We start from the raw sequence: 24519 nt of genomic DNA, 5'->3' as shown, positions 1-24519 counted from the left end.
CTGGTCAGGATACGCCGGGTGACAAATTGCAAACCACATTTAACACCCACAACGGCCATTTTGAATATCTGGTAATGCCATTTCGCCTCTGCAATGCCCTGGCAGTATTTAATATGATGAACAAAATCTTCAGAGACATGCTGTACAGTTGTGTCGTGGTTTATCTGGACGACATCCTGGTATTTCAAAAGACCTCCAGAGCCATCACTTGGACGTCATCAACGTCCTACAATGCTTAAGGGATAACCGGTTATACACCAAGCTGGAGAAATACTTCTTTGACCAGGAATCTGTCTCTTTTCTGGGCTATGTTGTCTCAAGTCAAGGGTTCCAGATGGATCCACAAAAGACTAAGAGTATTCAGGATTGGCCTCAGCCAATGGGTCTTAAGGTGCTTAGAAGATTCCTTGGCTTTACTAACTACTACAAGTCATTCATCCACCATTATTCAACACTGACCGCCCAGCTCACAGCTATGACTCAAAAGGGAGCCAATCCCTCCCAGTGGTCACCTGAAGCCGTAACCGCCTTTCAAGGACTTAAAGAGGTGTTCCTACGAGAGCCATGATTGCGTCACCCCAATCCCCGACGACCTTCATCGTCGAAGTGGATGCTTCAGACGTCGGTGTTGGTGCAGTCCTCAGCCAGCACTCAGCTAATCACAACTTGCACCCGTGCTCGTTCTTCTTCCGACGCTTCTCTCCAGCAGAGCATAATTATGGAATCGGGGACAAGGAATTACGAGCGATTAAACTGGCATTCGAGGAGTGGCATCCCTGGCTCGAGAGAGTGCAGCACCAAATCACGGTATACACTGACCACAAAAAGCTCAAGTATTTACACCATGCTCAATGCCTTAATCACAGGCAGGCCCGCTGGTCTCTCTTTTTTACCCAGTTCAATTTCCTCCTACGCTACCGGCCAGCCAATAAGAACACCCGAGCCGATGCACTCTCCCGTTTGTTCACCACTGAAGATGTTCCTGATGTTCCACGGTACATCATCGATCCAACGAATGTTCTTCTCTCCGTCACACTCACAGAGATTCTACTGGTGGCCAAGCATATGTAGGATCATGCCCCACTTGTGCCCATCAGAAGCCACCAGCGGGTCGCCCCTGGGGGCTCCTTCAGCCTCTTCCCACACCTAGTGAGCCGTGGACACATATAGCCACGGATTTCATTGTGAATTTACCCCCATCTAGTATCAACAACACCATTTGGGACACCATGGACCACTTTTCGAAGATGGCTCACTTCGTGGTGTTACCTGGTCTACCTTCGGCTCCGGAGTTAGCAAAATTGTTCATTCGCCACATCTTTTGCCTCCACAGAATCCCGAGACATATACTCTCTGATCGAGGGGTGCAATTCAAGGCGAAATTCTGGAGGTCATTATGCAAGAAATTTGACATAGGCTGATGTGAGGTCCAAGGCTATCACCCGCAGGACAATGGAAAGACAGAGAGGACGAACCGTACTTTAAAGCAGTTTCTCTGGGCATATGTGAACTCTCGGCAGAATGACTAGTCCGACTTACTACCCTGGGCTGAGTTTACTTTAAACTCCCACAAGTCTGCATCTGCTGGATCATCGCCCTTCCAAATAGTATACGGATGCCAACCTTTGCTTCCTCTTCCAGTACCCCTGTCTGTGTCGTCTCCGGCGGCACAGGCTTCTGCGCAAGAGTTACACCAACTTTGGGAACACACCAAACTCCTTCTTCACCAAGCTGCTAAGAAAGCAAAAAGATTCTACAATGACCATCATTGGGCAGCTCCTCAGTTGAAGCCCGGAGACAAAGTATTGGTCAGCACCCACTTTATCTGCTTGAAACTGCCTTCAGCTCTCATGAGAGGCTTCAACAAAAACTAAAAAGTCATGGGATAGGAGGCGATGTCCTTTCGTGGATTACAAACTGGTTAAAAGATAGGAAATAGAGAGTAGGATTAAATGGTCAATTTTCTCAGTGGAAAAGGGTAAACAGTGGAGTGCCTCAGGGATCTGTACTTGGACCGGTGTTTTTCAATATATATATATATATAAATGATCTGGAAAGGAATACGATGAGTGAGGTTATCAAATTTGCGGGTGATACAAAATTATTCAGAGTACTTAAATCACAAGCGGACTGTGATACATTACAGGAGGACCTTGCAAGACTGGAAGATTGGGCATCCAAATGGCAGATGAAATTTAATGTGGACAAGTGCAAGGTGTTGCATATAGGGAAAAATAACCCTTGCTGTACTTACACGATGTAAGGAACTACCACCCAGGAACTACCACCCAGGAAAAAGATCTAGGCATCATAGTGGATAATACTTTTAAATTATCGGCTCAGTGTGCTGCAGCAGTCAAAAAAGCAAACAGAATGTTAGGAATTATTAGGAAGGGAATGGTTAATAAAACAGAAAATGTCATAATGCCTCTTTATCGCTCCATGGTAAGACTGCACCTTGAACACTGTATACAAATCTGGTCGCCGCATCTCAAAAAAGATTTAGTTGTGATGGAGAAGGTATAGAGAAGGGCAACCAAAATGATAAAGGGGATGGAACAGCTCCCCTATGAGGAAAGGCTGAAGAGGTTAGGGCTGTTCAGCTTGGAGAAGAGACGGCCGAGGGGGGATATGATAGAGGTCTTTAAGATCATGAGAGGTCTTGAACGAGTAGATGTGACTCGGTTATTTACACTTTCGAATAATAGAAAGACTAGGGGACATTCCATGAAGTTAGCAAGTAGCACATTTAAGACTAATTGGAGAAAATTCTTTTTCACTCAATGCACAATAAAGCTCTGGAATTTGTTGCCAGAGGATGTGGTTAGTGCAGTTAGAGTAGCTGGGTTCAAAAAAGATTTGGATAAGTTCTTGGAGGAGAAGTCAATTAACTGCTATTAATCAAGTTGACTTAGGGAATAGCCACTGATATTAATTGCATCAGTAGCATGGGATCTTCTTAGTGTTTGGGTAATTGCCAGGTTCTTGTGGCCTGGTTTGGCCTCTGTTGGAAACAGGATGCTGGGCTTGATGGACCCTTGGTCTGACCCAGCATGGCACTTTCTTATGTTCTTATGTTTGCTCCCAGATACATCGGGCCTTTTCCAGTACTTTGCCGGCTAAGCCTGGTCACTTACAGCCTTCGTCTACCCACTTCACTCAAGATTCATAAAGTCTTCCACATCTCGCTGTTAAAGCCGCTCATCCTGTCGGAATTCTCTAAGAAACCACCTGAGCCCCAAACTCTGGCAGCTGAAGAGGATATAACATATCAGGTTGAGGACATCTTGGATGTGAGGAAGCGCAGGAAGCGTTGGGAATATCTGATCTTGTGGGAAGGATTTGGTCCCAAAGAGAACAGCTGAGAGCCTGCAGTCAATATCCTTGACAAAGAGCTGTTCAAACAGTTCCATGCTTCTCACCCTAGAAAGCCAAAACCCCCAGGGGAAGGGGCCCTAAGAAGGAGATACTGTTACGCCCGGTCATAGACGGCTCTGAACGCTCTTGCTCACCTCTTTCTATACTACATTGACTCCGTTGGGTAGACTTAGATCTCTGCCAGCTATCGCCGACCTGCCTACCACTCCCAGGCCTCCCTGGTCGGCACAGACGCTGATGACCGCCATCTTGCCCTCGGAATCCCTTAGGCGCGTGCACGCGCATGGGCCAGTCTTAATCACGTCATGGCGAGAATCTCGGGGGCGTCCCCTCCAGATGACGCATTCCTCCAGAATACTTATGCTGGCTGGCCCTACCTATCGACGACTTGGCAACGAGTTCCCTCATTGCTGAATCCGCTTCGCTCACTATGGACTTCCGTTCCTGTGGCTACCTCTTCGGCGTGAGATGGTCTGGGTACCCGCACCTCGGGGGCCCTTTCCTCATCTCTGGCTATTTGCTCTTTGGAGGACCTATAGCCTTAGACTGCTACCTACCCCGTTCCCCGGGATTTCTCTTGGAACCTTCACTTCTGTGAGTACTCCGCTCTGCGGACCACTACCATACTATCTCTAGTGAGAAACCCTCTTCGGTGCATCCCATGCTGCAGACAACCACTGTATCATCGCTAGTGAGGAACCCTCATTTGTGTACCCCGCACTGCGGGCCACTACCGTATCACTCCTACTGAGGAACCCTCACTGGCGTACCCTGCTCCACGGACATCTACTGTATGCTCTCTACTGAGGAACCTCATCGGTATACCCCGCTTTGCGGACCATTGCCGTGTCTTCACTACAGAGGTATTCCCTTTGGGTATACCCCACCACACAGACTTTGAGACTTTCTCCTGCACTGATATAAAGAATATTTACATTCAAATCTAAAAGTATTTATCATGCAGCCACAATGCAGCTACGCTTCAGCACAATAACGGTGCCTGCTTCAGGTGACAACATTTTGGCTTATGCGGAGAAGTCAAATGTATCCAAATTTTTCAAAATGCCTCATTTGTCATTCTGAAAACTAGAACATCTGAGCCAGGAATAAAGGGACGTGCAGTATTCAAACTCTGTGCTTGTGGTGCAAATCACTTTGAAAAATGGACTAAAAAATAGATTTGGAAAAACATTTGATTTTATTTGTAAATCATATTGAAAAATCAACTAAAAAAATAGATTATACAGGAGTCATAAGCATAACGTCACCTAGCACAATATGACATCATGGTTTGAGCTTTATATGAGTACTTTTAAACAAAGACCTTTTTAGGTGATCCACATTTTTTAAAATTTATTACCCTGTGAATTCATTGGATTTATTCATTTGTGCCTTTTACTATGGCCTTGGCTCCTGTTTTTAAGAATCTGTTTTCTCTGCACTTCTGCTATTCATACTGTATGGATATTTCCATGATGTCTGTGTGGGGGCTCTGATGAGGGATCAGTATGGCAGTGCCCCGTTGTACTTAGATTCTTAGTAGAGGAAGTGACTTAAGTAGGAGTCTACAGAAATTTTAAAACACCAACATTTCCTCAGAAGCTAAACAGAAATCAGAATGAACAAAAATATTAGTTATTTTTTAATTGCCAGTTATGTACAAAATATTTATTTATTTATTTCTTTCTTTCTTTCTTTCTTGCTGCTACTGTTGCTTTAACATAAAGGTGCCTGAAGGCACAGAAATGTATGAATGGTTTGTCTTTTCCAGTTCGCTCAGTATAGCTCTGGATGTAAACTAACAAAGGGACATGGTTGCCCTCCATACCCTGCTACTATTTTCATCCCACAAGGATGCATGAATGGTGCTTTCATCCACACCCGACTTATATGGCACTGTGGATCCATACTGGTTGGTACTGTGAATGGGTTAAATCCTCACCCACACAACTCTCTACAGATTCCATGCACTAGCAATGAATGCTTTCTCTATAGCAATGCCTTTCTCACCCAAATCTGTTCAGAATAATGTGAAACATGAAGAGTGACCAACTAGATTGCTATCAGCAATCTCTTTAATGTTTCTTTTCTACCTCTTGTGATTGTTCCTTCATTTCCTCTTTTCTATGCAGACATGCAGAAGATCAAGGATGGGAGATGCGGTGGCGTTCACTCCTACTGCTTTCCAGAGATGAAATAGGATGACAAAGGACAAAATAAGGATGACCCTATATCCCCCTCCAAAAGAAATCTGACAGGAGTTCCCAGATCTGTCCTGGAAAACTCCCAGCGAATCAGGTTTTCAGGATATCCACAATGAATATGTATGAGATAAATCTGCATGCACTGCCTCCACTACACCCACACCTATACTCAGGCAGCATACCATTCTATCTCTCTCACACACACACACTCAAATCCAGGCAGGTTCCCTTTCACTCACATGCACAAAGCCCAAGGCAGGCTTCCCATCAGGTCTGGAAGACCGCCAGTGGCCTACAAGAACAGCAGGCCTGGGAAGCCACCGGCGCCTGAGAAGAGGAAGGAACCCGTTCTCCCGCTGCTCATGTGCCTGCCCCACGCTATTCAAAACTCGCAGGGCTAGCACTTCCTCTATGCTGATCTCGTGATGCTCAAGATCAGCATAGAGTACATACTGGCCGCACGTGGTTTGAAGGCCGGCAGACTTAGAGAAGTGGGAGAACGGGTTTCTTCCTCTTCTCGGCCACCAGCAGCCTCCCGGGCCTCAAACTCTTCTCCACTGCTGGCAAGATGAGGTCCGTCAACTTGTGAAACATAACACAATGTCCCTTGGTCATTGATCCCTTCTTGGACCCAGTGCGCAATGCGCCCATTCAAATTGGATCTCTGGTGTAGTGGAGGCTGACTCGGAGGGAACTGCACTACCCTGCGACAGTAAGAAAGTACATATCTGAGTAGCCACCTCATGTACCTCAACGGAAGTCCCTGTACGCGAAGGTTATTTCTTCTACTCCGATTTTCAAGGTCTTCCACCTTAGCCTGTAATGCCTGAATTTCAGAGGACGAGGCTGCTTGCTGAGTGCTCAAATTATTAATAGCATCCCTGTGCCCATCTATGTGGGTCTCCGCATCATCCACTCTGTTCCCAAATGCTGCAAGATCGTCCTTTAGGTCGGCAACCAGCGCCATGATCTCCATCTTGTGCTGTTTTAAATCAGCTCTCAGTTCGATAAACCACTGCTGAGCCTCATCTCTTGTGAGTAGGGATGCTGTAGCGGGAATGTTCGGGTTATCTAGTTTACCCGTAATTTCTGCCAGTGTCGCGGCCTCCTCCACGTCTGAGCCCAATGATTCGGCGCCATCTTGGCCTGGCTCCATCTGGGTTTTCCTGTAAGACTTCCTCTTTGAAGTCATCAGTAGGGCAAAAAAGATAAATCCTCCTGTTATATTGGTTGTTCAGCCAAAATTTGAGATTAGAACATCAAATCGTCAGGTTTTAGGGCTTGAGGGGAACGGAGCTGAGCAGTTATGCGTCCGCTCGCATCAGATGCCGACAGCGCCCCCCTGTTCTTTAACTTCTATGTGATAGCTCCTCTCCAGCTATTCCAGTATCTGTGCACTCTTCTAACGCCTCCCTCTTCCCTTACTGCATCTCCTTCCTTTTTTATGAGTCTAAAAGGGTATGGTTGGCTTAGATGGAGCTAATTTCCTCCCTCTTCCCAAGCTCCACCCAAGGGAAACCCTTTTTTCCCTCTGGTGCAAATTTAATGCCAGCTTTCTGTTCCTCTGGCCTGACTTCTCACCTTTCCTTCCTTTGCCTTCTGGGTGCTGTTTCTTTTTAGGTACATAGTTACACCCAGGGATCACAACAGTCCTTGACCAGGATTCACAAACTGCAGTTCCCTCTGGAATCTGTTAACAAGGATGCTAAGTCTGACTTCTAAGTGTCACCAAAATTGAGTGATGGTCGAGACTCTTCTCCCCCAAGGTACTATGAACACCACCTTTGCAGCATCTCCAGCCCTAGCTGGCTCTGGGAGCAGATGTTTGGTCCAGGAATCAATCCTAGGCCTTCTACATTGCAGTGCATTACACTACCATCTTGCCATTAGGCTAGCCCTAGTAAATATTAATATGGCTGGTTAACTGAGGGGCCTATTTGCTAACCTGCAGTAAAATTACATATTTCCATACCGTTTTGATATGCAAAATCCTGTGAGATTTATCAAACTGAAGTAGTAACCAAGAAGTACAGTATTATAAATCTCGGGCTGCCTCGGGCTATGATGTAATCATGCATGGCACTGTGGCAATGACCGATTGCATCCTAGGGCTCAGACCTTTGAAGGGAATGAAGTATCAAAGTAAATACTCCTCCACCTATCACAAAATTCCTGTCAGGCCAATACAATAAAGATGCAGGGAAAACGGGTGCTCAGTGTTGTGCCCACTTTCCTAACATGCACCCAGTCACCTCTCCTGGGCGCACGATAAAATATTCAAATGAGGGATCACACTAAAAGGAGGCATAGGGAGAATTGTGCACCCCTAGTGCCTCCTTGGCAATGGACACCCAGGAGAGGTAGCTGTCAGCAGATTAGGAAAAGGGATGCTCAATTTTACGAGCGTCCCTTTTCCTAACCTGACTGTTGGCACATTTCTTTTTAAACTTTTGATTTCTCCGACTTAATATCACCACGATATTAAGTTGGAGGATGTTCAGAAAAGCAGTATTTTTAGGCTGCTCAGAAATCAGCCTGCCCTGGGCTGGTGTTAATTTCTGAGTGCTAAAATGTGCGGATTGGGTGAACATTTATTTTTTTTTTGTTTCTGGGGTGAACAGCTAACATCCTCATCAACAAGATATAAGGTGTTGTGGATGCGCGTCCAAAACGCATGTCCAGCCATGGGTTAAACAGTGCACTCAGCTGAGCGCACTGTATTTTATCGGCATGTGTGTGTATAGTAAGCTGGCTCCTCAGTTCCCCTGATTGGCCCTGCCTAATTCCGAGTCTCCTGACAGAGTTACTGGGAATCTCTGCCTCAAACCCTGACCCCCACCCAACTTAGAAAAAAATGGTTCCCCACCCCCACCACAACCGAACTCAAGGGCCAGCCAAAGTCTTCAAGAGCTTGAGCAAAGGAGGAGGTGGCAATGGTGGCCAGCACGCCAGGAAGAGAAAGCAGCCACAGCTGAACAGCTGGGAGGATAAGAGGCTGATTGGGTCAGGCTTTGAGGCAGAAAGAGGGAGAGAACTGATGGCGTTGGGTTTGGGGAGGGGAAATAGTGTATATTTCTGAGAATGAGTATGTGTGTGTCTCTCTGTCTGGGGAGGAGAGAAAGCTTACACCCTCACCCTGTTAATCCATGCTAAACTCAGGATGTCCAAAACTCAAAAGTACACAGATATACCTAGAGCATAGTGCAGCCTAAGTATTTGTCCCATGTGAGAATATTTCCCAGACTGCCATTTTCTCTTTGCCAGAGTTCAGCACACCCAAAGACCTACTGAACAGACTGCCGTGTGAACTTACAAGCAGGAATGTCACTAGGCACTGGCACATGGGGCCCATGACCCAATTCTGTTTGCTAAGGTGTTGAATATTACTGTCCTTGCACCAGCTTGACAGCACCTCTGCCTTGAAGGAAGTGGCTTAGATAGGCCATCACTGCCCAGCAGACTGAGTGACTGATCTTACAAGGAAATATGTTTCCCAGATTGCAGTGTGCCCTATGAGAGGCAGATGTTTTCTTGGATTCTCAATCAGTAGGAAATAAAAATGTGATGGATCCTTTGGTTCCGTTCCCAGTAAGGCCTGAGTAAACTCCTTTATTCAGCTAGAGATAGTGCAGTCAGAGGAAATAATTAGGGGAGGATCCATTCAATACAGCCCCTCCCTTTGAGGGTACTGGGGGGGGGGGGGCAGCTGTATTAGTAGGAATTTTGGAGGAGGATGGAGGCTTTTTGTTCTGAGTTAGGATTTTAGCCTAGCTGGAGGCCTGGGTTCCATCTTATCTGGGATCTCAAGATTGGGCCATGGGCTCCATGCCTGCAGCCCACGCCTTAGTGCAGGGTGGTTGTCTTTGGGGATTTTTACCTTTTTCTTGTAGGAGGACTGTGAGATCCCAGGGTCCTGCTCCGAGAGAGGTCTTGAGAAAGCCGTAAGAAAGACCTACCCCACTGTGACCTGCACTGGAAGCAGAGGAAGGGTGGTGACCCGAATAGTATCCTCTGCCGATGAAATCTGATTTTGGACAGAGATATTTTTGTTGCTAGCCAGGAAGAAGAGTTTTTCCCCCCTTTCCTGATGGGAACCTGGAACAAATGGAGTAGCTTGTTTCCATGTGGATCCCTCACAATCTGGGATCTCAAGAGGACATAGATATAAAGAAGCATACCTTCTAACTGTGACCCCATCCAGAGTCCTTACGCCCTGGAGAGAGAGGAGGTTTGACATTCCCTGCAGTGACTGGTTTTTCCAAGTTTTACCAGTTTTGGAAGGAGGATTCTTCTATTTCAACCAGACTACCATGCCCATTTGAGGATTCCACATATCCATATCTTGGGTGGAAAATTTCTTTATCTGGTATTAGAGGCCTGTTCACAGATTGAGGGAAGAGACTAAATTGAAGAGCCACTGAGGTGCTAAGGACTCTTACTTATGCCAGATTCCAATTATAATTCACCTTCAGTAAAGACACAAACAAGACTTCTCCAATGTTTTATTAGCACGCAGTGAAAGAATATCCCTCTCTCAAGGACCTGAAAGGGAAATCTTTCCCCCCATCCAACCAAGAATCCAGGCCCTGGAATAGAGACTATCTTCAAGCTAACCTAGTGAGGTTCCAAACCCAAAGAGACATCAATTCTTTTATGGCCCTATTGGGTTACAAAAACATCTGGAATGACTGTGCTATGTGCCAGGCAGCAGCTGGATGAGTCAGACTTAGGTAATCAGTCCTCTCTCCCCCCCAATTTTTATTTACTGTCCAATCAGACAAGAAAGTGAGGCTATTTCAAAACATTTGGTCAGAGGAGTGACAGTCATATGATTGATAAGATGCTTTTCTGAAAGATAATACATGCATGCAGCTACAACTCATTTCTAAAATCCTTCCGATTTTAGCTTAAGGCCTACAATGGATACAGAAAAACATTAGAAAGCAGGGGTGCACAAGATCTCTAAAAGCTTTTAAGATTATCTAAACAAATCACTGCATAATGAAACAGAATAAAGTGAGGTGCATTTAAGGATGGCTGCTGAAAGCTTCCAGGAAGGTCCAGTAGTCAATCTTCTCTCTCCCCTCCCCTCCAATTTCTATTTACTGTCCAATCAGACAAGGAAGTATAGCTATTTCAAAACATCTGATCAGTGGAGTGACAGTCATATGATTGATAAGATGTTTTTCTGAAAGATAATACATGCATGCAGCTGCAACTCATTTCTAAAATCCTAGCTTAAGGCCTGCAATGGTTATGGGGGAAAAAAAAAAGAACAGCCTAGAGGTGAAAGCACTAAAGCAGTGGGCTATGAACCACTGAAACCAAGGTTCAAATCCCATTGCTGCTCCTTTGACCTCAGGCAAGTCTCTTTACTCGCCATTACCTTAGATACAAAATTTAAATTGTGAGTTCCCTGGGGACAGGGGAAATTACTTGCATGAAATCTGCTTTAAAGTGCCTAAAAAAAATGGAATATAAATCAAAATAAATGCATAACAGTGCAAGGATACCTGGTAGGCTCTACACAAAGAAAAAATGAATTAAGTACTTGCTTGTTAGCGTCACCAAGAAGATGATCGTACTGCCTAGAATAAACGTGCTTTTAACTTAGAAAACATTATTTTGCGACCTGATGGGTTTGCTAGCTCTCTATATATGCTGTACAGACTCAGACCTCATACAAAGGCAAGGGCCAGACCCACGGCTCAGTAGTAATAATTGCGAGCCCAGCTTTCGCTCATGAGACAAAGCTGGGGGATGCTGTAGAGACAGCATTCATATTCCCTGGAGGGAAAGAGTCCTCGCCATTGCTCAACATCTATTGGCAAGTCGATCAGGATGCATAGATAACCAGTCTGTGCTTCCTGGTACACAATTGTCGCTGCAAAAACTGCGCCAACTATAAAAAGCGGTTACATTGGTTGAAAAAAACCCAGAATAGTTGCAAAAGGCAGCTCATGGCATTGTCGTTCCAATAGGGGCTGAATTCCTGCGAGCTATAAAACAGGAAAAGACTCTTCTCCCAACCCCACCCAGCGAGATAATGCGGTTGGCCCTTCTTCGCCGGCTTCACAAGTGCAATAATGTGGAACCGCTCCGCATACGTAAGGCAGCACTAGCAGGAGTCGGAGAGAGAGAGAGGGCAAAAAACAAAGGGAACAAACGCCCTCTCTCCGCCGAGCCAAATTCTTCCTCGTTAATTTTCCTGAATTCCCAATTGTTGCAAGAGCGCCCGCGAATTTCTCGCCTACAGGGGCGATAACCGCCGGCCGGATATGAGCCGTCCTCCCCCCGCCCGCTCCTACCGCTTATCTCATCGCCACCTGCTCTTCACCTCCCGCTGCGCTTCCGGCGTGGTGCCAGCCTTCGAGGCGCCCCGCCGCGCCTCCTTCAGACGCGAAGTAGTCCCAGCTACCTGAGACTCGGCCCCGCCCACCGGTGGGCGGGGTCTCACCCAGCCCAGAACTCTGCGGGCTGACTGACCGGCACGCACGCACAATCTCGCGTTCCGAACGACGGCTGCGCTCTGGTTCCCCCCGTTCTTTCGAGGAAACCCGAGTCACGTGACAGCATTGTCCCACCTGTCCCGGGGAGCTGGCCGGGCGTGTGACGTCACGGCCACACCTGGAGGGGAGGGAGGGAGAGCGGGGCATGGCTGGTGCGGTGTTCGCAGGCTCGGGCGAGCCCCGTCGCCGTTTCTCTGCGCGAGCGAGCAGCGTAGATCTCGAGGCAGACAGAGCTTGCTCTTCCTGCACGGGAGGAGGCTTATGGGTCTGATTATCCCTTCTCCTCCACCTTCCTAAAGAAAGAAAACGAAGATTCCAACGTCTCGGCAGTTGTGTGGCTGTCTGCTCCGGCGTTCCTCGCCCGCACCCTGCTGGATTTATTGCTGGCTTTTTCCTGGTTTCTTTCTTCCTCTCCCCTGCGCGTTGGAACCGCCGCTGCAGGGAACCCCGCGGAGGGGGGGAGGGGGGAGCACGGAAGAATGACGGAGCGGTGGACGCCGTGCGGCCGGAGGATGATCCTGTGGCTACTCGTGGGCTCGGCGCTCATCCCCGCCGTTCTCTCCGCCGTGCCCCGCACCACGATCCCTTTCCAAGGTAAGACCGGGACCGCCAGAGCACAGTCTGGGTTGGAGAAGGGAAGGAACCGGCTAGCAGAGTGGTGCCACCGCTTCCAAGGGCGATCCAAGGCTGGACAGGAGCTCTCACGCGCGAGAGCCACAGATCCTCAGTATATGAACACCATGCTTGAGGGGGGCTGTATGGGAGGGTGCGCAGCGGGCTCTGGAGGGTGGATTAAGGAACGGGCATTTCATAATCGTTTGGCAGTGGCCAGGGCCCCTTAATAAGAACTTGACAATGCAGCTGCACGCGCCGATTCCATATCTCAATGTGTAAAAACTCTTCAGAGTGACATTTACAGCTGTATATTCACCTCAACGTGTTCAAATAGGGAAACGTACTGGGACAGGGGCAAGGCATTCACCCTGTAACTGGAAAACTATACGCTAAGGGAGACTCTTGCCTATTGCTATGAGATCTGTACAAGTGATATCATCTTTTGTTACTAGTAGGCATCTCCTCCCCCCCTCCCAATTTTGTATGCAAGTCTTTTTTTTTTTCCCGTGTACTGTGACTCTTAGTGCACCTTCCCCCGTTTGCAGCTTCTTGCTATTTGCTGCTGAAACAGAACCGGCTCTTACTCGGGCGGTAGAGCCATGAGCCTTCTTTCACTGCTACCCAAGGTTCTTCTTAATCCCAATTCTTTTTTTACACTCCCCCTCCCCCAATCCATCTAGTTGGTGACAGCGTGCAGCATATTCAGACTGAAGGATTCCGAGATCCAGCGCAGGTTTCCTGCATAGCACTACTTCGGAACCAGTGGCTGGGCCCTCCCCCTCCGCTCCGATATTTCCTTAATGAGCATGAATAGTTGAAGACTGTAAGGGGCTTAGTTGTATGAAAAAACCTGAATCGAAGGCAGTGGTAACGTTTTCATTGCTTGACAACCGTTTTAACCTGGAAATAGGCTGACGCAGAACACTTTAGTATCTCATGACATCAGCTTGTCACTAGAGAGCTATCTAATTATTGTTACCTTCTTTTTAATGTCAGCAATTTCGCTCATTTTTTTTATTCTGTAATATATTTATCTCTCGCATGTAAGGCTTACAGACTGAGGGGTGCTTAATGAGACCCTGTTATGATGTGACATAGTGGCACGGAGACAGTAAATGTGGCAGAAAAAGAATGAAATGGCCCACCCAGTCAGCCCAGCAAGGGGTTTAGGGTTGTAACTGCTGCTCCGTTGCTATCCATAGGTTTATTGCCCTGATGGCTTACTCTTTTATCAAATTAATTTCCTGTAGTGATATTTGCCCCGCACCTCCTTTATTGTACCGTTTTTAAAGCAGGGTATGCCATTTCTGGTTGAGTGCATGAAGACTGGGTAAAGCAGTATGGGTTAATCCACTTGAATAAACAGAAATAAAGATTCACAGATAAAGGTAATATAAGATGATGCCTTTTTATTAACTTTTATTTGTGTGCATGAAGATTGTAATTTGAGTGGCAGATCTACAGCAGTGCACACATTTTGTTATACAGAACCAAGGGTGACTATAATATGTCTGGATGCCATACTTCCAAACATGCCACTACTACCTAGCAGTAATTAGAAGTAACAAATCAGGAGTTATCCAGTCTGATGTGATGTGGGTTTCATCACGGTTGCTTCACTACTCCCTGTCACCCATGAATGTGCGCAGACTGTACTATCGATGCAGAAAAATGTGCGCACAAACCTGTGTTAAACTGTGACATTTAAATCTCATGTTGATCAAAGCATTAGCTGTTAATTCGTGACGCAGAGGCACATGGTCTTAACTCATGATTTGTGCACATAAATCATGCTTTATATACAGAAGACATGGTGTGCACAAAATGTTTTCCTTGAACAGAATGTGTGTTATGCATGCTAGGCATGTTTTCTGTGCATATTTTCAGGTTGGCATGATTTTTTAAACTCCTGATGCATTAATGTGCCATTTGCTTTCTGCACTGGAAGTGAAATTTCAGTGCAGTTTATCGACCCCTGGGCTGGGTGATGGATGCGAGCTTGGAGGGAGAGAGGCAGGTCAGAGTGAAAGGTTGGAGGGATGAGGCTGGTGGAAAGAAGGATGAGAAATTGAAGGAGACTGAGGAAAAGTGGGGATCATGAAGTTAGAGGGAGAAATGAGGGGTGAGCTAAGGAAGGGAAGTGGCAAAGGAAGGATTCTAGAAGAAAGGGAGAAAAGAATAGCCTGAAGGTGTGGAGACAGATGAGATAAGAGGCATCTGGGCTATTCTGCTGATGTGAGAATGGATATGGTAGGCGAGAAGAGGGAAAATAGACTAAGGAACTGTGGCAGTGTGAATTGGTGAAAAACTAAAATGGAGAGAGGACAGAGCAGGAAAAAAGAACAAAAAAAACAATCCAGACACCAGGGCTTTATAAAACATTTTATTTTTTAAAGGGAAATATTTTAGCATATACACAAACTTTAAATTGTATGTAAGTTTTTGATGCAGCTAAGCAGCAGAATTTTCCTAATGCTTCAGAACCTGTCCCTCCGCTGCAGTGGGGAATCTGGGGGTCTTGAGCATACATTTCCCCAACCCTAAGTAATCATACCTGCGTACCAAGGTGCGCCCCTCCAGGAGTTCCCCGGACTGAAATTAGAACACTTCAGAAGCCTCTGTGCTGGGGTAGAGAGGAGGAGGAGGAAGAGGAGTGGTGCTGTCGGGTGTAGCCACCAGGATTCTCCTCCATGCCCATGGTTTTAGTATTTTCTGATTCCTCTGGTTAATACCTCCCCTCCCCTCCCCTCATGTTTCCTAGTTCTGCGGGGGACATGGAGGAAGGCAGAGGTTTTTTTTTTTGTTTTTTTTTTTCTAGCAGCACTTTACACCATCTCACAATTTTCCAGGAAGGTTACAGCAGGTTTCTGTCTTTAATGAGCTGCAGAGTCAGAGCCTCAGGTAAAATCCTTCCTCCTTTGGGTAGTCAGGGCAGCGTAAGAGCCCGATCTGTTCTGTGCTCAACTTTCTGGTTGATAATTAACCTGTGCTGAATGAGGTTTTTTTTTTTTTTTTGGTTTTTTTTTTTTCCCCAGTCACTTTTGCTGTTGAAAGATAGTGGGAATGAGTCTGAGTGAGTTTATTGTAACAAAGGAGGAGGTGAGGCAGTGCCTGGTGAGCCGCAGGGAGGGCAGCAGCAGATAAGTGAGATCACAGGCTGAACCCATTGGGAGCGTGACGGCATGCACAAGGCTCTTCACCCTGGGACTTGGTGATCAGAGCCCGTTCTTATACCCAATAATTATCTAGTAATTAACTTCCTAAACGAGTGCCTTTCTGACATCTTAAATTAGAAGCTTTCTCAGTTGAGGGGGATAGAGGGTGGCCGGGAGCTGCAGTCCAGCTTTTTCCTTTTAATCTGCGCTAATATAAAAAGAAAATGCTGGATGGGTGTGGGAGCAGAGGGAAGAGGCAATACTTTCAGGGTCTGCAGAGCAGCAGGATAAGGAGAGAGATAGTAACACTATTGGGGAGGGGATGGGACCATTGATTTGTGGGGGGGGTGTACACTTTTTATAAGTGTCCCGAGCCCAGCAATTTATAGGGTCTGGCTGAGGTCGCTGTTACTCAGGAAACTGTCTCCATAGCCCCGCATCTCCACCTCCATACCATGGTGGGCCTCTAGTTGCTCCCCGTCACGTCTGCACACACCCTACGTCCCTACAGCAGAAGCAGCTCCTCTCCCTGGCCCACCAAAAGAGACTTGTGGCTGAGCCATGGCGTGCTTATAATGATGTCCCTATGTTCTAGCAGCTCCCTCCCGAGCTAAGCTTGCACTGCTTCCATAGCACTGAGACTCAATAGCGTAGCCATTTTTTTCTTTCCTCATTGGGCAGCCAGTGTGTCTCTCTTTAGGATCGTTTAAGCCCCCCCCCCCAGTTTGCTCACCCCTGATCTAACTGAAGGGTGTTAGGTGGTGTTTGAGTGGATTTGCATAGTTGCTGCCTCAGAAAAGAAGGGACTAAGGTTTTCATTATAGAAAGTTGGGGAGCTGCGGTCTCTGACTTAGACCTGTGCTTGGCCATCAGAATCTCTTCCTAACTTTCAGCATGTCTCATCGCAGCAGGAGTTGCTCACAAGGCAGCAAACAAAAGTCCAGGTTGCAGGTATGCTCACTTGGAGGTTTCCTTCCAGAGTAGTTGGTGTTCAGTATTTCATACAAACCCGAGCACATGGGTTCTTAACACATCAAGTCATAGAGATGTAAAAATGAACCTCCAGTGCAGGGATGGGGTGAGGGGGGAGAGAGAGGAGATACACATCACTCTCTGTCTCATCCAGCAAATGATACTCCACACAAACATTTCTAAGGACTTGTGGTTTTCTTAGGTAGATGTTTACAGAAGATGTTAAAAAAAAATCCCCTGCTCCTCCTCTGTGCTAGAGCACAGGCAGTCCCAGTTCGGTAAGTTCCAGTTTTGGTCTGTGGGTCACAGGGGACTGCCCAACTCAAGTGGTTATGTCCAGCTGTGTGTTACTGTCTGACTGCCTTCTGGAAACGCAGGGTTCACCACACTCAGATTGGAGCATCTGATGAAAGGCCGATCAGGGATGTCATTCCACAGATGGCATCGACTTACAAACCCCGGGGAAATGGCACCCAAGGCGCTGGTAGAACCGGATCACGGGCAGCCTTTTCCGGTGCTAGCTTTTGTGGCTCAGGGTCCTGCTCAGAAGGGAGGAGTTGTGGCCTGGTACCAAACGCTGCCCAGCAAGGCCTGGCATCCTGAGACGCTCCTTTTTAAAGCCACTCGCAGCAGCACTCATTCTCCCGCCCACCCGGAGAAGTTCTCTGAGGTTTCTCTTCGGGGACCCTGGTGCACCCCCTACTGGCCAAGACCCCCTTGTGAAACCAGAGGAGTGCCCTGAATGTTACCATTCTTTGGGTGAGGGTGCGGCTTAGCTAGCTTTGGTCTTTACATCAGTAATGTAGCAGGGTCGTCTCCTTACTCTCCCTTGCCAGCAGAATTCCGTGAACCTTGCTCCAGGTCTCGCTTCACGAAATGCAGAGATCTGGCAATGAAACGAGTGCCGTCGGGGTGCATGCCTCATAGATGCGTGGACCCAAAGTAGAAGTATCCTCTGCGGTGGACGGGTGGGTGCCGGGAAGCAGCTTTTGGCTTTAGAGAATCTGTTGAGCTGGGGGGGGGGGGGAGATATTTAGTGGTAAAGGCAGTGGAGTGGTGTCCACCACATAAACCCTTCTCTTTTGGGAGCTGGTTTTCTGCCTCCAGCTGCAGTTTTGTTTACCGATCAGCTGGAATGTTAAGTCGCTCCCTTTTCCCCGCCCCAGGTCCTTGCCTTGTGTTGAGTTTGAACTCCTCCAGCCCGATCTTATCAAAATAAACAGGCGCCCAGGTGCCAGCTGCAGGGTGAGATTTTCAGATGCCTCACAAAGACAAATGATTTCTGTTTATTTACGATTCACAATTCTTGGTTATTGTTTTAAATATATGTAATCCCTATATGGTAAGCCTTTAAGAACTTAAAAGGAAAAAATGAAGGTTTCCTGGTAAGAAGTATTGGATTTCAGGGAGGGTGAGACCACTCTTACCAGCATTAAGTCACAACACTTCATATCAACATTATTTATATATATTTTTTTAAATTAAAGTTATCATTACTGACATTTCCTGTGATATTAAAGACTCGGTGACGCCTGTTTGGTATTTTTTGTCCTGTGTAGGAGGGCTGCCCTTAGTGCAGCTTGAAGTATGGCAGGGCCATTAATTTTTTCCAAGTGTTTTGTTCTGGAAAGACAGCGCTCCTCTTAATTTAACTTGGATTTTGATTCCCCTCATAGCACCTGTAGGCTGCTGAAGAACACCCTAAAAGGAGAGAGGGGTACCGGCAGATCTGTTTGTCACTTTCTCAGTTCCTAGAAAATTCAAAAGGAATAGTTTTGTTGTTGGGGGGGGGGGGGGGGTTATCAAATGGATGATTGTGGAAAAAATGCCTGAATGTTATTACTTTTTCCGAGGTTTGCACAGTGAGGTAAAAAGGAGGCTTTGCCCACTTAAGGATGTCTTGTTTCTGTTTTTCATAGGTGGGGGAGAGAGAGAGAGTCGTTGCTTTCTCATTAGACAGACTATTCCAAGATGTTCTGTGGTGTTGAGGTGGGGGGGATTCAGCTGTCTCCTCCTGTCCCAGGAGCCTTGGCTGCTGTGCACTTTCACAGAGCTCATCCATCCTAGGGTTCTGCCAGGTCCTGTTTGGAAAGCCTCGTCCAAGGACTGCCAACACCTGTTGAAGAATGGCACAGCAGGCCCCAAGTGCTTTCTGATGATCGGCTGTGTGCAAAGAGTCTTCCCCCCCCCCCTAAGTGTCTACAGGCATTCAGCCAACACTTCCTTTGTTGTGAAAGAATTAACTAAAAGGAAGCCAACAACGTGGTTGAGTGGAGATACCTTGGAAAGACTGATGAATATTTAAAGATTCAAGTTTTTTCTGAGGCAAAGGACCAAACCTGAGGAAGGAAGGGGGGGATGATAGCTGTTTTGTAAGCTTGTATCTTTAACAGTTCTTTGGCCTTATCTAGGTGTCATCTGCACCCACCCACTTTGTTATGTACAGTTTATTTCTGGTGGGCTTGGGTTGGTAGCCACTCCCTCTTCCCCCACAGCTCCTTTCTACTTTGGGTTAAAAAAAAAACCAAACACCGCCTGAAAATTGGAAAAAGGTTTGATTTTTTTTCTACTCTTGCCCAATTAGTTGTGAACTTAACGAGTGAAACTCAAGAGATAGTGAATGAATTGATGTGTGCATACAAGTGCAAAATACTGCAGTATGGGCACCTACTCCAATAGGGTCACGCCTACAGTGCATTTCTGTTCTTAAAGCATCTGGAAACTCATTCTTGAAAAACCAGGAACATTGCAGGGTTTTGCAAAGCACTCTTTAACTGCGCCAGTCTGCTACAAAAGCAGGGACCCATGTGCGTTTTGTTTTTTTTTTGTTTTGGGGTGGGGGCTGCAGTAATAATGTTGCTCCTGTAAATTGTCCTGGAGGATATTGGTGGAGAATTCTGAGCCAGCAGCGACATGCTAAAGTATGTTGAACAGGAAAACCGGCTCCAAACACATGTAGAAATGCAGTCGACTTTTTGCTAGTTTCTTTTTACTTTAAGCACTTATGTTCTTGCAAAAATGCATAATGCTTGCCATTAACATTGCGGAACAGTGCAGAATCCCCATGCTGGCCGGAGCTCACGTTGAGTTCAGGGGCTGCCCTGCTGACACTGCTGTTTTTTAACTGGCAAGGTTCAGGTGTGAAAAAAAAAAAAAAGGAAACTTCACATGAATGGTCAGAATCTCAGAGCTTGTACCAGGTCCCATGTCCGAGCAGCTCCAAAACACCGAAATAGAATACAGTGGCAGGGCAGAACCATAAGGCCTATCTAGCGATCCGCCTGAGTTGTTCCCCAGTTGCAAATACAGCACAAACTCACTTCATCTCTTCCTTGCATCAAAAAATCTTGGGTTCAATCCAGGCTTTCTTGAACTCTTAAGGGCAGTAAAAGTGCGTGGTAGAACGGGTGCTCCCGTTGAGTGCCCTTTTTCCTAATGTGAGCACATCCACAGCCCCTGGGTACCCGATGCAGTATGTAAATTAGTGGCCATGCTAAAACGGACGTGCAAGAGACAAATTGTACGTCCCTAGCACCCCAAAAGCACTGGGCGCCCTGGAGACGTGACTGTGCATGGATTAGGAAAAACGGGCGCTCAGTGCAAGCGACTGTTTTATCTCGCCACAGATAACTCACACACACAATGTACACGCACGCCTGCAACATGAATATTGTGGACCCACAAATATTTTTTTGGTTATTGAACCCTTCCTTTTTTTTGGTAAATTTCAATCCCTGCAAGCAGTGGATCTTAGTATTGCAGCGATACTAAATAGAGGAACCACAGCAGGATTTTTTTTGTTTGTTTCTTGAGCCCTTGGCTTGCAGTATGTCTCAACGCCAGCTCTGGGGCTGGTGTAAAAGTTTGCCACTTTAATGAGTGTGTGTTGGGCTCCGGGGTTTTTTTTTTTGTTATTAGGGTAATAACTAATAGCCTCATCTACATGGCATTTTCATGCGATGAATGCTATTAGTTAATGTTTGTTTTTGACGCATGTTTTGGACACGCTAATCCCCCTATTGCGTCAGAAGTTATTCTAGCAAGTCCAAAACATGCATCAAGCTGTGCGCTAGGCTGCGTGCTCTACATTGCATTGGCCCCTTACTGTTTTGGCCTCTGCCAACTCCCCTGGGAGACCAATGCACGCATCCACATTATTTATTTGACTTGACAGTTTCCTCCAGTTCCTTCCATCTTAGTTGGAACCAGGGTAGAATCTGGTGCACTGAGCCTTCTTTCACAACAACCTGGGTGGGTGGGGGCGCGTTCCCCCTTTTTATATTAGCCAGGCTGTTCAATGTCCACCGGGGCTCCTTCCCGAACCCTGCAAATCATGGGTCCTGAATCAGTCTCCCGTAGTCAATGACCACAGCTGTCTTCTCCCTCCCACTGGGGAGGGGTTTGGGGGGGGGGGGGTTTACAGGAATGCTGCCTCTGCAACATACCCAGCCGACCCAACTTGAAGATCACTACCCTCCTTTTTATAAAGAAATATGTTCTGACGCTGCTCCTGATTCGGCTCCCTTGGAACCTCATATTATACATTTCCTTTCCACTGAGAGAGGGTTGCTTCCTGTGCTTTATACCTTTTTGAGGTAGGTGAATGGTTCCACTAAGAAGATATATATTTATGCCCATAAGTCTCATATGGAGCATTTGATGCTGATTCTGTCTCCCAGCTGTAGGGCTTTTTCTGAGCATCTTCCTTGAGTGATTTCCCCTGGAAACAGATTTTTTTGTTGTTGATTTGGAATGTTGTCATATCGAGGGTGACTTTCCTTCTGGGACAGCCCATTCCAGAGTTAGTTATACTTGGCACTAGAGTGTTGATTATTTAGTCAGGTTTGAGTCAGAAGATCCTTTTTAGCTTCTTCCAAGGATGCAGGTGCCACCATTCCTCTTATCCCAGTCTCTGCTCCCACCCCGGGGATCTCTCTTCATGATCTTATGCCAGTGTGGTCTGCAGATTTCTGCAGGGCAGGACCAGAGGCACTGCTGTGCCCTTCCCTCCCTATATAAGGCCAGTTTCCAGCCACTGAAACTACAGGCACATTCTTGGCCTTTTTTGGGACTTTAGGTGCTCAATAGGTTTTCAGTATCAGAACACGAACAAGGCTAGTGCATGCAAATCTATCTCATGTGTGTTCTCTGTGGATATCCTGAAAACCTGGCCTGTTTGTGTCTCTTGAGGATCGCTGCTTCTAGAGAGAGAGAGAGAGAGAGGCTCTTTATAAGGCTTTCATATTAGTCAACTATTTATACCACTGTAGGAGAGTCCACTAGTAACTCGAGGTGAGAGTTGGGGGGGGGGGGGCAGTTTTTCATGCACAGTCAGAGGTATGAACAGCACAGTACACATCAGTGAAGATTTGATGTGATTTGGAGTGAGGCAAGGTGCATAAAGATGAGATTTGTACAATGTACTCGTGACCTAGTTTAATGCACTCTCTCCCTAGCTGCTACCAAACTAGGTTGAGAGTACACTGTGCAAATCTCATCTTTGTGCACCTTTCCTCCCTCCAATTCGCATCAAATCTTCACTGATGTGCACTGCGCTGTTCGAACCTCTGTGCATGTAAAACTGCCCCCCCCCCCCAAACCCTAGACCATCACCAAAACCTCACTTCGAGTTACTAGTCGACCCTCTTACACTGGTATAAATAGTTGACTAGTATGTGTGCCACCCCAGAGGCTCTTTCTCTCTCTACTCCACGTCACTCCTCTCCTCTCTCCCCCCTCCTGTCTGAAACGGGATTTGTGATGAATATTGCAATTCCTGTTTCGGGCATATCGCAGAGCATAACTTATTCTCAGCATTAAAATGTGCGATAACGGCGTTACGCTATCGCAAACAACGTTAAAACATCCCTCATTTTCATAAACTCCACCCAAACTTCTCCCTTTTTGACTAAAATTTAAAACTTTGCATACACATCTCAGGATGTGTTTATGGCGGGCGATAGGGCCCTAATGCAATTTGATAAATGACGCTGTTAGGGAGTTACTTACTAAGCTGTCATTATTAGTAAATAGCCCCACATTGGGAATAAAGGAGCTTATGATGAATTGCACTGCATTGCATCTTAGTAAATAACCCCCTTAGTTTTTAAAATTCTGCTAATGGTGATTTGTCATTATTACATTTACATAGATATGAGAGTCACACAACAGTGTAGTTATTTGCCTGGTTGGATGTCTTTTGTAATAATCTCTAATTCAGAGCACAGGAAGGGTTAGCGGATTGCTCAGGGGGTGATGGGCAGGGACTGCGCTTTACCCTGCCTACAGCTTAGTTTCTTTGCCCACAGCTCTGGGGAGTTTTTAGCTTGACATTTTGTGCATAGCCTTGACTTTATCACCTCTTGCCATGGGGCGGATACTCTGTGCTATATTGTTTCAAATTCAGAAGAATGCATTCTCCTTCCATCCCACTCCCAAAGCTGGCGTAAGCAGGACCTCGGAGACCCAGTTGTGGGCTGATTGCATTCTGTTGGACTTATTCAGTAAAGCTTTTTTTTTTTTTTACAGGTACTGAATGGGGGAAAAAGTCATTTTTATGAATAAGGCCCTATGAGAGAAAGGCCAGCATAACCCAATCTAAAGAAAAATGATCTACTAAACTGCCAAAAAAAAAAAAAAGCTTAAAAGTATGTGTCCTTTACAAGGGGGGAAAATGTTACTTCAAAACCTCTGAAGACTTGAGTTCATTTTGAGTGTGTAATTTCTTAGTTCCTACCCTGCAGTTGTGTGGTGTTGCATGTGAGACTGGGGATCAGAAGAGAACTGGCAGCTCTGCCTGCTAGGCCTGTCCCATGATTCCCTGACCAGCTTAGGTTTCATTGGTTGAGGAGGAGAGGATGGAGGGGAGAGGATGAGGTGTAAGTGGGGATGGCGGAGAAAAGGGAGATGGAGGGATACAGCGGGGGAGAATGGGATGGAGGTTTGGGAGGAGCAGTGTACATGAGAAGGGGGGTGGAAAGTGAAATAGAAATGAAAGAGGTGGCGAGTAGAACGGAGGGAAGAGAAGTGGAGAGAGGAGTGAAGTGGTGAAGAAGAGATGGAGAGATGTGACACGAAAAAGAAAAACATCTGAGGTGGAGGGGAATGGAGAAAGGATAAGAGCATGGAAGGAAAGGTGAAATGGAAAGGAAAGATCTGAGTGGATTGAGAAGATGAAAACAAGTGTGTATAGCAGGAAGAGAAATATTGGACAGCCAAGGTAATATAAACTTGAGTTTTTAAATTTTTTTTTTATTTCTTGCATTAAAAAGCAGCTGCTGTGTCAACACACAGCGTCGGTGAGCTAAATTATGACTGGTAGCAGCAGGAAAACAGTAACAAACAGCAGGAGAGGTGCTCTCGGACTACCGATCCACTATATCTTTACCATACTTGTAGCATTCTGAATTTAGCTGCAGCTCCGTGGGCTTGGATCTGATTAGTGCTGCAGCTGCTCAGGTGGTACCAAGGTATCAGCTCGGGCAAGAAAGGGAGGAAGGATTGGAGGGCCTGACCAGTCAGATTGATGATTTAAGAGCCCCAGTTTGAGAGATAAGAAAAGATATGGGAGCAGTGTCTAGTCAGGTAGAGGAGGAGGAAAGACAAGTTGGAAGCACAGAGAATCACATCAGGTTCCCAAAAAGAGCTGGAACTAAAAAAAAAAAAATAGAAAAGGGCAAAACTTAG

General features: G+C 46.4%; 1 protein-coding gene across 1 annotated transcript in view; it reads left to right on the top strand.

The window, feature by feature from the left end:
- Positions 1-12094: 12094 nt before the first annotated feature.
- SEMA4F (ssemaphorin 4F) overlaps positions 12095-24519 on the top strand; it is a 158901-nt gene continuing 146476 nt past the window's right edge. The window contains exon 1 of the mRNA XM_029595937.1: positions 12095-12685. Within this exon, the coding sequence (XP_029451797.1) occupies positions 12571-12685 (115 nt within the window). The 5' untranslated portion in view covers positions 12095-12570. The remainder of the gene's footprint in view (positions 12686-24519) is intronic.

The sequence above is a fragment of the Rhinatrema bivittatum genome, chromosome 1 (assembly GCF_901001135.1).
Source record: "Rhinatrema bivittatum chromosome 1, aRhiBiv1.1, whole genome shotgun sequence".
Classification (NCBI taxonomy): domain Eukaryota; kingdom Metazoa; phylum Chordata; class Amphibia; order Gymnophiona; family Rhinatrematidae; genus Rhinatrema; species Rhinatrema bivittatum.
The sequence above is the reverse complement of the archived record's forward strand: the minus strand, read 5'-3'. Positions and strand labels throughout refer to the sequence as shown.